Raw genomic sequence first — 14,812 nt, 5'->3', positions numbered from 1 at the left:
CACTTACCTTGGGTGTAGTATCCTTATCACTTCCCTTGGGTGTAGTATCCTTATCACATCCCATAAGTGTAGTATCCCTATCACTTCCCTTGGGTGTAGTATCCCTATCACTTCCCTTGGGTGTAGTATCCTTATCACTTCCCATAAGTGTAGTATCCCTATCACTTCCCTTGGGTGTAGTATCCTTATCAGATCCCATAAGTGTAGTATCCCTTTCACTTCCCTTGGGTGTAGTATCCCTATCACTTCCCTTGGGTGTAGTATCGTTATCACTTCCCTTGGGTGTAGTATCCGTATCACTTCCCTTGGGTGTAGTATCCTTATCACTTCCCTTGGGTGTAGTATCGTTATCACTTCCCTTGGGTGTAGTATCGTTATCACTTCCCTTGGGTGTAGTATCCGTATCACTTCCCTTGGGTGTAGTATCCGTATCACTTCCCTTGGGTGTAGTATCCTTATCACTTCCCTTGGGTGTAGTATCCTTATCACTTCCCTTGGGTGTAGTATCCTTATCACTTCCCTTGGGTGTAGTATCCTTATCACTTCCCTTGGGTGTAGTATCCTTATCACTTCCCTTGGGTGTAGTATCCTTATCACTTCCCTTGGGTGTAGTACCCTTATCACTTCTCTTGGGTGTAGTATCCTTATCACATCTCTTGCGTGTAGTACCCTTATCACTTCCCTTGGGTGTAGTATCCTTATCACTTCCCTTGGGTGTAGTATCCTTATCACATCCCATAAGTGTAGTATCCCTATCACTTCCCTTGGGTGTAGTATCCCTATCACTTCCCTTGGGTGTAGTATCCCTATCACTTCCCTTGGGTGTAGTATCCTTATCACTTCCCTTGGGTGTAGTATCCTTATCACATCCCTTAGGTGTAGTACCCTTATCACATCCCTTGGGTGTAGTACCCTTATCACTTCCCTTGGGTGTAGTATCCTTATCACTTCCCTTGGGTGTAGTATCCTTATCACTTCCCTTGGGTGTAGTATCCCTATCACTTCCCTTGGGTGTAGTATCCTTATCACTTCCCTTGGGTGTAGTATCCTTATCACTTCCCATAAGTGTAGTATCCCTATCACTTCCCTTGGGTGTAGTATCCTTATCACATCCCATAAGTGTAGTATCCCTATCACTTCCCTTGGGTGTAGTATCCCTATCACTTCCCTTGGGTGTAGTATCCCTATCACTTCCCTTGGGTGTAGTATCCCTATCACTTCCCTTGGGTGTAGTATCCTTATCACTTCCCATAAATGTAGTATCCCTATCACTTCCCTTGGGTGTAGTATCCTTATCACATCCCATAAGTGTAGTATCCCTATCACTTCCCTTGGGTGTAGTATCCCTATCACTTCCCTTGGGTGTAGTATCCCTATCACTTCCCTTGGGTGTAGTATCCCTATCACTTCCCTTGGGTGTAGTATCCTTATCACTTCCCTTGGGTGTAGTATCCTTATCACTTCCCTTGGGTGTAGTATCCCTATCACTTCCCTTGGGTGTAGTATCCTTATCACATCCCTTGGGTGTAGTATCCCTATCACTTCCCTTGGGTGTAGTATCCCTATCACTTCCCTTGGGTGTAGTATCCCTATCACTTCCCTTGGGTGTAGTATCCCTATCACTTCCCTTGGGTGTAGTATCCCTATCACTTCCCTTGGGTGTAGTATCCCTATCACTTCCCTTGGGTGTAGTATCCTTATCACTTCCCTTGGGTGTAGTATCCTTATCACTTCCCTTGGGTGTAGTATCCTTATCACTTCCCTTGGGTGTAGTATCCTTATCACTTCCCTTGGGTGTAGTATCCTTATCACTTCCCTTGGGTGTAGTATCCTTATCACTTCCCTTGGGTGTAGTATCCTTATCACTTCCCTTGGGTGTAGTATCCTTATCACTTCCCTTGGGTGTAGTATCCTTATCACTTCCCTTGGGTGTAGTATCCGTATCACTTCCCCCTGGGTGTAGTATTTTTATCACTTCCCTTGGGTGTAGTATCCTTATCATGTCCCTTGGGTGTAGTATCCTTATCACTTCCCTTGGGTGTAGTATCCTTATCACATCCCATGGGTGTAGTATCCTTATCACGTCCCTTGGGTGTAGTACCCTTATCACTTCCCTTGGGTGTAGTATCCCTATCACTTCCCATGGGTGTAGTATCCCTATCACTTCCCTTGGGTGTAGTATCCCTATCACTTCCCTTGGGTGTAGTATCCCTATCACTTCCCTTGGGTGTAGTATCCTTATCACATCCCTTGGGTGTAGTATTTTTATCACTTCCCTTGTGTGTAGTATCCTGATCACTTCCCTTGGGTGTAGTATCCTTATCACTTCCCTTGGGTGTAGTATCCTTATCACTTCCCTTGGGTGTAGTATCCTTATCACTTCCCTTGGTTGTAGTATCCTTATCACTTCCCTTGGGTGTAGTATTTTTATCACTTCCCTTGGGTGTAGTATCCTTATCACATCCCATAGCTGTAGTATCCTTATCACTTCCCTTGGGTGTAGTATCCTTATCACTTCCCTTGGGTGTAGTATCCTTATCACTTCCCTTGGGTGTAGTATCCTTATCACATCCCTTGGGTGTAGTATCCTTATTACTTCCCTTGGGTGTAGTATCCTTATCACTACTTCCCTTGGGTGTAGTACCCTTATCACATCCCATGAGTGTAGTATCCTTATCACATCCCATGGGTGTAGTGCCCTTATCTTTTCCCTTGGGTGTAGTATCCTTATCACTTCCCTTGGGTGTAGTACCCTTATCACATCCCATGGGTGTAGTATCCTTATCACTTCCCTTGGGTGTAGTATCCCTATCACTTCCCTTGGGTGTAGTATCCTTATCACTTCCCTTGGGTGTAGTATCCTTATCACTTCCCTTGGGTGTAGTATCCTTATCACTTCCCATAAGTGTAGTATCCCTATCACTTCCCTTGGGTGTAGTATCCTTATCACATCCCATAAGTGTAGTATCCCTATCACTTCCCTTGGGTGTAGTATCCTTATCACTTCCCATAAGTGTAGTATCCCTATCACTTCCCTTGGGTGTAGTATCCTTATCACATCCCATAAGTGTAGTATCCCTATCACTTCCCTTAGGTGTAGTATCCTTATCACTTCCTTGGGTGTAGCATTCCTATCACTTCCCTTGGGTGTAGTATCCTTATCACTTCCCTTGGGTATAGTATCCTTATCACATCCCTTGGGTGTAGTATTGTTATCACTTCCCTTGGGTGTAGTACCCTTATCACATCCCATGAGTGTAGTATCCTTATCACATCCCATGGGTGTAGTACCCTTATCACTTCCCTTGGGTGTAGTATCCTTATCACTTCCCTTGGGTGTAGTATCCTTATCACTTCCCTTGGGTGTAGTATCCCTATCACTTCCCTTGGGTGTAGTATCCTTATCACTTCCCCTGGGTGTAGTATCCTTATCACATCCCATGGGTGTAGTATCCCTATCACTTCCCTTGGGTATAGTATCCTGATCACATCCCATGGGTGTAGTATCCTTATCACATCCCATGGGTGTAGTATCCTTATCACATCCCATGGGTGTAGTATCCTTATCACATCCCATGGGTGTAGTATCGTTGTCACATCCCATGGGTGTAGTATCCCTATCACTTCCCATGGGTGTAGTATCCCTATCACTTCCCTTGGGTGTAGTATCCTTATCACATCCCATGGGTGTAGTATCCCTATCACTTCCCTTGGGTGTAGTATCCTTATCACATCCCATGGGTGTAGTATCCTTATCAGATCCCATGGGTGTAGTATCCTTATCACTTCCCTTGGGTGTAGTATCCTTATCAGATCCCATGGGTGTAGTATCCTTATCAGATCCCATGGGTGTAGTATCCCTATCACTTCCCTTGGGTGTAGTATCCCTATCACATCCCATGGGTGTAGTATCCCTATCACGTCCTCTAGATGAAACATCTTTATCATGTTCTTTTAGGTATATATTATAACCCCCTGTTGGTGTAGTACCTTTATCACGCCCTTAGCTGTGCTATGCTTATCATGTCCTGTTTGGTGTAGTATCCTTATCATGTCATTTGGGTATAGTATCTTTATCACGTCATTCTTGTTGTAGATTCTTTATCACATCCTTTAGGTATAATATTTTCATCCCACCGTTTTTATCCCTTCTTTTTGTAGTGTTACATCTCTTACTTACTTGCTGTTACATTACTGTACATACAACATGGTAGTCAGCTGTACATAAATCAAACAAAGTTTGGACCTCTTTTACAAAGATCATAAAGCCCACCCATCAGACCCTCCCTGCACCATCTGCCAACCAAAAATGGAAGACAACAGAAGGAAGTACTGTAGGTCAACACGTAACATTTCACGTTGTCAACCAAGCAAAATCATGAAATGTTAAAAGGCCACAGCAAATGAAAGGACAGATTGGTTCCAGATTGGTGAGGGGATAAGTTGTTTTTTTTTTAACACTGTGTTCTTCTATGTTAGTCGGAGGATTTCCTCATGTACTCCTCTAATGAATGCCGCCATATGAGCATACAAATGCATTTATCATCCATAGCCTCCCATTGTAGAAAAAAAAAAGTTTGCCCCGCGTGTGCATTTTTTTCCACTGGATACCTCTGTATGGAGTAGTGCAGTCTGCCGCGCTACTCCATGCAGCGAACGAGGTATACTGACCTCCACTGATCCGACTGTGGCCTTCATCAAGTGAATGGGAACCTATAGATATATTGGATGTATGTGCCGGGAACATTCCCAGCATATACATACACAGCAAATACATGGGATACTGAAGCTGTTGGCCAAACACCTATAACCTCCCTATAAATATCCAATCTCCATGTGATTGACCATGCAGATCTAATTCAGTAGGGAAAGAGAGATAAGCGGCGCTCAGATACCTGGATTAGCAACTTCTCTGTATATAAAATGGCTGATTGGATGTTGGAAATTCCTCTAGGTCCATTGACATTAACGTATATGGATATCTTAAAGGTCCCTTTACTTGGGATGACAATTGGGGGTGCATATTATTTACCATACTACCAGATGTGATTCATGACACAACGCAGAATGTGTTTCCCATGCCCAATTTGTTGTGCTTTGCACCACTTCAGCTGCCACCTGACATTGTGTATGATGATATTAGACTATTTTTTTTATTACTTTAGATTGACCACAGAAACCAAATCCATAAAGCTTTAATGAACAGTTTTAATAGTTTCCAGAGGCACCTTGGAACAAGCTAGTAAATGTTGCTATTACGTGTCTGTTGGTGTGTTGCGTAGCTTTGCACCATGTGTGGTTTTTGCAAAGACCTGCGCTTGTTAAAGGGGTTATCTTGAGCTTAGATATTGATGACTTATCCTTAATTGCTGACATGGCCTTTCTGCTACTCAGTACTATTCAAGTGAATAGAGTTGAGCTGTAATACCAGGCACCACCACTACACAATGTACAGAGCTGTGCCTGTTGTACAATAAAGAGGCTGCAAGTTCTAATTCAGTTGAGCGCCATTATCATTAATCATTTTTTTGTTTAGAAATGCTCTCCACATCTATAAAGAAAGATTATTGCCAAGATGGCTTATAAATTGCTCATTGCCTTAATATAGGATAACTTTTTCAGGATTTTGCTTCATTTTTTTCTATATAGACTATATAGGACGTTGCTGCTGTAAAATGAAATGGACTCTCCTTGGCATTCCCCATTTCTGCTGTGCTGGTGGATAAAGATGCAGCGCTGTACACCTTGCATTATTTAGTAGAATGACCTTCGTGTTCGCCCCTTTTGTACACTGGTATTGTTCCTATCAGAGCCCCATCAGTCCTGATGAATGCAGACAGGGAAGGACATCAGTGATCGCACTTGTTATGTGCGGAGACACAATCAGGTTACGGAAGGTGGAGAGGTGTCAATAAGCCTGCCATGCTCTGCATACATTAAACCACAATTTCCATATGACTTTACATATTTGCAAGCCTCGTCTGAGGGCCGTTACTAGTGGCCAGGCGGGAGTAGAGGCTTTATATGGGGATAATGCTGCCATATGGCACGTTGTATCCCAGACACAACTCTCTGAATAAGGCCGCTTTCAGACCAGCGTACATTCGCTTCGTAGTTGGACCGTAATACAGAGCTAATGTAACTCTATATATATTCACATAGCCGTATTTTTCACAGCCATTTTTCTTTTATTACAGCAGGACCTTCCTTATCATATTTACCTCCATATTGGTATTTTATTTTCTATTGGCTAAATATTTGTCCAGTAGAAATAAAATATGTGAAGGCAAATAGTAAAAACTAATGACATACGGTTGTAGTGCCATCTGTAGGACGTCCATAATACAGACCCGTATTCCGGATGTGTTGCAATACGCTTGTTTAAAAGGGTTTACACTAGAGATGAGCGAACGTACTCGTTTCGAGTAATTACTCGATCGAGCACCGCGATTTTCGAGTACTTCCGTACTCGGGTGAAAAGATCCGGGGGGCGGGGGAGGCGTGGCGGCGCGGGGGGTAGCAGCGGGGAACAGGGGGGAGCCCTCTCTCTCTCCCTCTCCCCCCCACTCCCCGCTGCAACCCCCCACTCACCCACGGCGCCCCCCGAATTTTTTCGCCCGAGTACGGAAGTACTCGAAAATCGCGGTATTCGGGCGGAAAGGGGGCGTGGCCGAGTACGTTCGCTCATCTCTAGTTTACACATCTCTGGCTGGGGTTCTTTTTTTCTGCTCCGTCCAGGGACCAGGAAAGGGAGGAGACACAGATTAGATATTAGAAAAAACTTTCTGACAGTGAGGGTGATCAATGAGTGGAACAGGTTGCCACGGGAGGTGGTGAGTTCTCCTTCAATTGAAGAGTTCAAACAAAGGCTGGACAGACATCTGTCTGGGATGATTTAGTGATCCTGCACCGAGCAGGTGGTTGGACCCGATGACCTTGGAGGTCCCTTCCAACTCTACCATTCTATGATTCTATGAACCCCTCGTACAAACGGGTCAGTCTTATGATGGAACCCAACAGTGCCGAACGGACCCCATTGACTATATTTGGGTCTGTTAAACTGCCTGGCATTTTACCGTAAGAAAAGGTCCCACATGCAGCGCTATTTGTTCCGGTATTTTGTGCTGCATCTGATTGGAGGTTCCAGCGCTGATGTGAGACCACCATAAAAAAAGTCATTACTATGTAGAAGATCAGGTTAAAAGGTGAACAAATAAATGGAGAGAGCCGGGTTGGTTTGAGAGATAGGACTTAACAACTTTATTAGCACTTGATGCTTTGGCCAAACTTGCATTTAGATCCCTACGGGCAGTGAAGAAACCCGGTTGTGGGGGAGATGGGGGAGGGAATAGTTAAAAAAAAAAATGGAAGGAGGGAATAGTTAAAAAAAAAAATAATTGAAGTGACCGACAAACACCACCCAATGACTTTCCCACCTTTGGTTCTGTGTAGCTGTTGAGTCTACCTGGAATAGACACTCTCCTGACATCTATCTACTGCCTATAGGTATTTTCGAGAGCGAGCCTCTGTGGCTTCAGAGGTCTATGCTGTATTCCTATAGACTACATTATATCTTCCATCCCCAGCGCCGACCCCTATCGCTCTTTCTTTAGCCTCCGAGCCCCCGCCCTTCCTGAAGACGTCAGACGCAGAGCGGAGAATTACAGTCGGAATTGTAAACTCCAGATTCATTTCACAGCATATAGTTTTACGCCGGGGTTATTACACCGACAATGATCTGTAAAACAAGCAAATAAAGGGTGAAGTTCTAATTAGATTTTCCTTGAAATGCCTTTATTTTTGGGTTCTGTAGTTTCGGAGACCTGATGGGGAACGTAAACAAAAACTCCTCTGCTGAAGAATGATCAAAGCACAATTAAATTCTACACATAAACCCGTAAATAGTTTGCTTCACTTATCTTGTACTAATTTTAGGTTGCAGAATGTTTTCATCCCCACTCAACTCTGAAGCAATATGTATAATTCTTCCGCACTCCTATTATTACAGAGCAGTGCATTGTGGGAGCTCAGATGACAACTATACTGTAAAGTCATGTGACCTCATTGTAAACCTTTGCTACCTACAAACAGAATGGTGGTTAAGACTTTATTGAAGGGAACCTGTCAGCAACTACAAGCACTATATATATATAACCTTGTGTGGCGCAGGGTGCTATGGCAGCAGAAATGCAGTCCTAAGCTCTCGCTCACGACCTGAAGGTTGCTGGTTCAATCCCTGCATAATTCAGGTATCCGGCTCAAGGGTGACTCAGCCCTCGATTCTTCTAAGGTCGGTAAAATGAGTACCCAGCTTGGTGGGGGGTAATAAATAGATGATCTGAAAGTGCTGTGGAATTAGTTGGCGGTATACAAGATTTATTTATAGTTTAGGTGGCGGGGAATCCGGGGAGCTGTGTATCACATTCACCCGATTCCTGCAGTGTCCCCAGAAATCAGTATGCACACAGCAGCCTGACTCGTTCTGCGCTTGAACCCCTATGGGAGATGCGCACAAAGAGACAAGCTATTGGCACATGCTGACTTTGTTGGGGAATGCCGTAAGAACGGAGCACCGGGTGAGTATGAGACAGCTCCCCAGATTCCCCTTTTCCTAAACTATAAGCACTATAACTTAGTTGCTGACAAGTTCCCCTTAAAATAATTTGACGGAGGGAAGGAGATTTGCTATGTACCCCTATATTTGTAGATTTTAGTAAATAAGTGATGTTATATGTTTTATTTCCATTTAACCTTCAGTATTTTTGGCATGGAACAACCGGTAGCTGTGAAATCATCCGGTGTAATAAGAATATATAAATCAACCTTCGTCCCGTTTTCTTCCTCCGCTGTGCCCACATGTGCAGTAATCTTCTTTGTTTACTTGGTCTCCTTACAGATTCTTAGAATTTGCACAAGATATACACCGGAGCAGGACACGATGACTTTCTCAGATGGCCTTACACTCAACCGAACTCAGATGCACAACGCTGGGTTTGGTCCACTCACCGACCTTGTATTCACATTTGCCAACCAGCTGCTGCCCCTGGAAATGGATGACACAGAAACTGGCCTGCTCAGTGCCATCTGCTTAATATGTGAAGGTGCGTATCACATCGTATCATAGCCTGAGTTTAGGAATCAAGTCTTTTGAGGGAATCCTACCTAAAGGTGGCCCTACATATTAGATAGAAGTGGGTTGATGGATTCATTCACAGGTGCAGTCCTACACATTTTAGTCCATATTGGCCAATACAGATGTACAAACTGACCATTTATGGTCAATGACACTAGACGACAGATGAATGATATTTCTAGGAAGGTTCTTCCAAAGAAAGATGATCTAACTATCGGCCCAATAACTCAAAGCTGGTTGACTTTTTACTAGATAGCGACTGTTGGTCATTGGTCGGCCAAATCGATCATTCATTGTTAAATTGGACCTGACAAATGATCGCCTCGCTTGAAATCGTCCACGTTCATCAACTTTGGTCTGATATGTAAGGGCATCTTAATTTAGATTTAGATTACTATGAACGAGCCCTGATCATTGACATTGGGTTTTTTTTCCAACTGGCCTTTTACACTGATATATGGGGACCAACGATCGTTCACACAATTGTTTGTGCCCCATGCACTTGGTTTTGGGGGTGGTGGCCCGCTTGTAATTGTCATTCTAGTGTCAGACACTTACCTGGGACTTTATTGAGGACGAGAAGCTCCAATCCCAGCGGCCGTTACACTGGAGTCCAATACTGTTCTGCCTGGAAGTCATTAGTACTTCAGGGCAGCAAAGCATTACACTTCATCAGTGTTGTGTTTACAAGGGAGACGGACGGCTCCCCAAAGGTTGGCCAAATATCTGTCTGCATTGATCCTGCATTGAGCAGGGGGTTGGACCTGATGACCCTGGAGGTTCCTTCCAACTCTACCATTCTAGGATCGGAGCTTTTTTTTTTCCAATGACGTTGCGGAAACTTGTGGGTTATAAGTTCCCTCCTTCCTTTTTCTCAGCAGCTGATTTTTTTCGGCAGCATAAACGACCCAATCAGCTAAAGAAGGAGCGTTTGCTCGTTCGTCGGGTGGTCGTTACGCTGTTTACATTCGGCAATGAGTGGGCGCAGGAGCGTTCTAATGAATATTCGTTCACAGTAATTGGCTCATGTAAATGAATCTTTAGTTCCAGTGTTGTTGACCTCCTATCTTAGTAGAAGTGGGATGACCTTGAAGCGGTTTGCCTATCGTACATAGTGATGGCATATTGCTGTGCCCGGAGGTATGACTGCCAGGACCCCCACCGATCTGCAGAATGGACAGGCCTCAGCGGGAGATAAGCTCCGTATTAGTTTACTGGGCATCAGGTGGCAGGAGCTTCGCTGTATATAGAACTGCAGCACAGGCCTATTCTCCACAGAGGTCAGACCCACCACAATGTTATGGAACATCTTAGCAGAAGTCCATTTGTACACGTTAGGCCTTGTTCGCATCTCGCTAAAGATGATTGTAGACAGAACGATTATTGTTCGAACAATCGTTGAAATGAGCGAAAGTGAACGAATGATTCCGTCTAAATGGAGCCGACGACCAAAACTAGTTGGCCTTTCGCTCATTGTTCATTTTATGTTGGTATAAAAATCACTTGGCTCGTTGACTTATCATTCAGTTTACATACCGATCAGTCAGTCGTTGTCAGTCACTTACACAGCGATGGGACCGGCAGAACGATTTCTCATTTGAATGAGCCAACGATGTATCTACTGTATAAACAGGCTGCATGAAAGCCAACGAGCTACCGGTGACGTCACGCTGCCCGAGAGCAAACGATGATGTCACTCACTCATGCAGACGATAAATCGGCCCGTCTAAAAGGGCCTTAAGTCCTACATTTAGTATATAAGCCAGGAGAAGGTCTGGGCTTGTACATTATATGTATCCATTCACCAACAGGACTGTCCTTCTGGCCTCCATCTGGCCGGTATACCTCAGTCTAGCTTTACATAAAGTAAATAGTTTTTCCAAGGCCGGCTTCACAAGAGCGTATGTGCATTTGCGCCACAAATTTGCACATTGTGTGTTGCGTTTTTGCGCACGCCTCTGCATTTTTTTACTGTCCTTTTTGCGTGCGCCAAAAAACACAACCATGGTCCAAGCCATTGAAATGGTCAATTAGTGTAATTAGTTCCCTGCGCAAATAAATAGAACACGCTGTGTATTTATTTGCGCGATGGAACTGCATGCAAAATAGGCGCTTGTGAACGAACCTATTGAAATCAATGGATTCTATTCACTGCGTATTGCGTTTGCAAATACGGTCATGGGAATCCCGCCTGAGTGGAGGCATTCCGCAAAAAAAAAAAAGTATCTCCGTTGGAGATATACTTCAGGCAATGAAGGTCCAACATGAAGTGAAAAGAGCCTTACAGACTGACTGGGGTGGAGCTGTAATACCAGACCCAGCCATTGACAAGAATGGCGCTGTTTTTAGAAAAATAAATGAGAACTTTTTTTTTTTTTGATCTTACTCAACCCATTATGATTAAGTGCAATATGTCTGAGTCCTTTTAACCCCTTGGTAGCCAAAAGCCAACAATCTGAAGCTCCGCTAATGATTGTGCATGAATCACAGTTACAACCCACGGTACTCGCGATATTCACCCAGAATCCTTCTCTTCAAAACCAACGTTTTTAATGATATCCAAGAGCCAAACAACCTGGTTTGACTTGGTTGAGGGAGCGGATTGGCCTCTACGTTCTCTACCAGCCAGCGACATTTCATCCAAGGACTTATGTTTTGCGTTAGGAACCAGAGGCGATCAGCGCTTGTTGCCCGGGCCACTTGTGCTTGGAATGCTTGGCTGCATGTAATGGATTAAAGCTCTTACAACAACCTTGAGTACCCTATATATAATATATAGAAATTGCTTTAGTGCAGATAAGTTCTACCAAGGGAGAAGAGAACACATAGCGGTGAAGGAGTATCTGTAGTAACAGGCATCCAAGCAATATTTTTGTAAAGAATTAGACCTGAAAGGCACTCAGATGTTAGCAGGCCAAATATAGCTCTCCGCTAATGCAACGCCATTCATCCTCGCAGATGGCGAGACGTCCCGCTGGAGGCTTACAGTATACTGCCATCTAGTGGTTCATCTCTATATGTGACCCAAATAGGAAGACATGGAAAGAAGATGAAATAACAATACACAAAAAAGTGATTTATTTCCTCCCCCTCTCTATACTTATCTAGACCGTCAGGATCTTGAAGAGCCGGCTAAAGTAGATAAGCTGCAGGAGCCATTACTGGAAGCATTGAAAATTTATATACGAAAGAGAAGACCCAACAAACCCCACATGTTTCCAAAGATTTTAATGAAGATTACAGATCTTCGCAGCATTAGTGCAAAAGGTAACATATTGCTATAATAGTCTTCATCTCCGGAGAGCTGCAGGTTCGCAGCACACAGTTTTTGTGAGAGTTCTTCATGCAATGGATTCATAAGGAAGGAGAACTATAAAGGAGGGACGTCTCCTTCCTGCTGGAGCCACTTCTGGTGTTAGGGTAGGTTCACACATAGCAGATCTGCACCATGTGACCTGGTTTTTGAAATGGATCCGCAGCTTATTTCACCTTTTCAGCTGAGTTCTGCTTTGGTGATGCGTTTCCGATGCAGAATTCGGCATGGATCTTGTGCTGTGGAGTATCCACCCCAGTGTCGCTACGTGTGAACGTACCCTTAGCTAGAAGAAAGGCGGCATGAAAAACCATGTGTGAATCTGCAGCCTAACCATAATGCTGATACAAAGTGTATGTAAAGGCAGTACTGAATGATTGAGATGATGTCTGTATTATAATACACAGCAATGGACAATTTCATTTAAGAAGTCTGTAAATAACATTGGCGTAGACATCACATCCTGACGATTGTACAGAGAAGAGCAGCATACGGTGGTTTCACATCTGCAGCGGGGATTCCACTTTCCTGCTTCGTTAAATGGGAATCCCCGCGGCTAAACTGTTCCGTCTCTGGATGGAACTGAGCAGCACCAGGCAGACCCTATTGACTATTATGGGGCTCGCCCATTTTCCGCCCAGCTAGGCAGCTTTTCGACAGAAGTGCTGTAAGGAGGTTCCAATGCAGATGTGAAACCGTCCTTACCCAGACGCTACTTATCTCTCCCTGCAGAAGCAGGCGGCCACAGATCACCTTTGCTAGATTCTTCTTCTCTTGTAACAATCACTGGTTGACTGACATGAAGGGACTCCTCTATAAAATGAGGTTTTCCCAGACCTGTGGTGTCTTGTGCAGTTCTGTATAGTCGCTCCTGAGAAATAACATAATATATAGCTCAACATTCAGTTATCTTGTGTCAGTCAATGGTGGAGACGAATCTTGCCACTACTCGCCACGTGGAGGTTCTGCAGCAGTTCAGCTCACTGTGGAGCTCTGTGACCGGTAGAAGTACACTGGCACGTGCTGCTTTGTGCTTTTTATAGGATGACAGAACTCCTTGGTGACCTCTTATATGGGATGATTATGCCATATACAACCACTTGATACAATTTAAAAGGGGTTGTCCAGTTGTAAACTATCTAAAGACAAGCCGGCAGCAACGTCATCAATACTGAATCAGATCCAAAAGAAAAAGGGTGAAGAATAAAGATTCCAACTATCTTTGCACCCATTTATGCTGCCAGTCCTACTCGGTTTGGGTTCAATGATGTGCTGCTGCTAAGCTCTTTTTTCTAATATCAATACTAAATCAGTGAGGGTCTGCTGTCTGGGATTTCTGTCGATCCGCTGTTTACTGATCGGGTGGGTGTGCTTATGCATGGAGCTGATTTCCACATGAAGCAGATAGCGCCGTTCTCACTGCAGTGGTGATGCTTGGAATTGCACTCCAAGTTCTCATTCACTTCAAATCAAACTTTGCCAGCAATACCAAACCTTGCCACTGCAGTGGAAACGGAGCCATCTGCTTTCTGCAGAAATCAGCTCCGTGCATAAATACACCAATCTGGCAAAGAGCTGATCATACGGGGTACAGTGCAGGAAACCCCCGCTGATCTACAATTGATGACCTATCCTATAGAATAGGACATCAATAGTTTCCAACTTGACAACCCCTTTAAACAAAAGTACAGATTTTTGTATAAACTGCATCCTGAATAGTTGTGGCCAGCACTTGTTGGAAGAAAATATAATGGACTACAGAAATAGTTGTTGTAAGGTAACGCCCACGGGGGGCAACTGCTGTTTGGCCACATTGCGGTCGGCGCGGGTTTTGAATGCTTGTTTACAGAAACTAAAGAGTAACTTGAAGCTTCTCGGTCCCAATACAGAATCTGAAGCAGCCCGTCCTCCACCAAATGTTACACTGGTGTCTTTGCCAAATTAAATGACTTTCACTTATTGATATGGAATCTGCGCACGAATTAGCCCCAATGAAAAGCGCTAATATGCAGAATGTGCAAATAGCCAAGCGAGTAGAGCAGCCCGCACGGTCCGGCTGTAAAGCGTTAAACCATCAGAAGTCAAAGGCATATTGCTGTACAGATAAAGCAGATCCAACACATTTGGAGCCATTACCCCGCTCTTGGGGCTTATACACACGAGCGTATATCGGCTGGCCGGCACAGGGGGCATGCTATCCAGTAACCGGACAACACGTTTAAGTCCGAATCTGTGCCAAATCTGTGGATTTTGCCAGGGATTCGCCAAGAGTGAAATCTCTGAAAATTGGCTGCACAAAATTGGGCATTCCGGCAGATTTGAAAATACACAAAATCCTCCAATTTCTGTGCAGATTAGTTCTGCTA

At 44.2% G+C, this 14,812-nt stretch overlaps 1 protein-coding gene across 4 annotated transcripts in view; it reads left to right on the top strand.

Moving 5' to 3' along the window:
• RARB (retinoic acid receptor beta) overlaps positions 1-14,812 on the top strand; it is a 603,146-nt gene that overhangs the window by 586,239 nt on the left and 2,095 nt on the right. For all 4 annotated transcript variants that reach the window (XM_066585512.1, XM_066585514.1, XM_066585513.1 and 1 more), the window contains 2 exons: positions 8,897-9,101; positions 12,242-12,400. In XM_066585512.1, coding sequence (XP_066441609.1) covers positions 8,897-9,101; positions 12,242-12,400 — 364 coding nt within the window. The remainder of the gene's footprint in view (positions 1-8,896; positions 9,102-12,241; positions 12,401-14,812) is intronic.

This window comes from Eleutherodactylus coqui, chromosome 12 (genome assembly GCF_035609145.1).
Source record: "Eleutherodactylus coqui strain aEleCoq1 chromosome 12, aEleCoq1.hap1, whole genome shotgun sequence".
Classification (NCBI taxonomy): Eukaryota; Metazoa; Chordata; class Amphibia; order Anura; family Eleutherodactylidae; genus Eleutherodactylus; species Eleutherodactylus coqui.
Note: the sequence above shows the minus strand (reverse complement) of the source record. Positions and strands in the feature narration are given on the sequence as shown.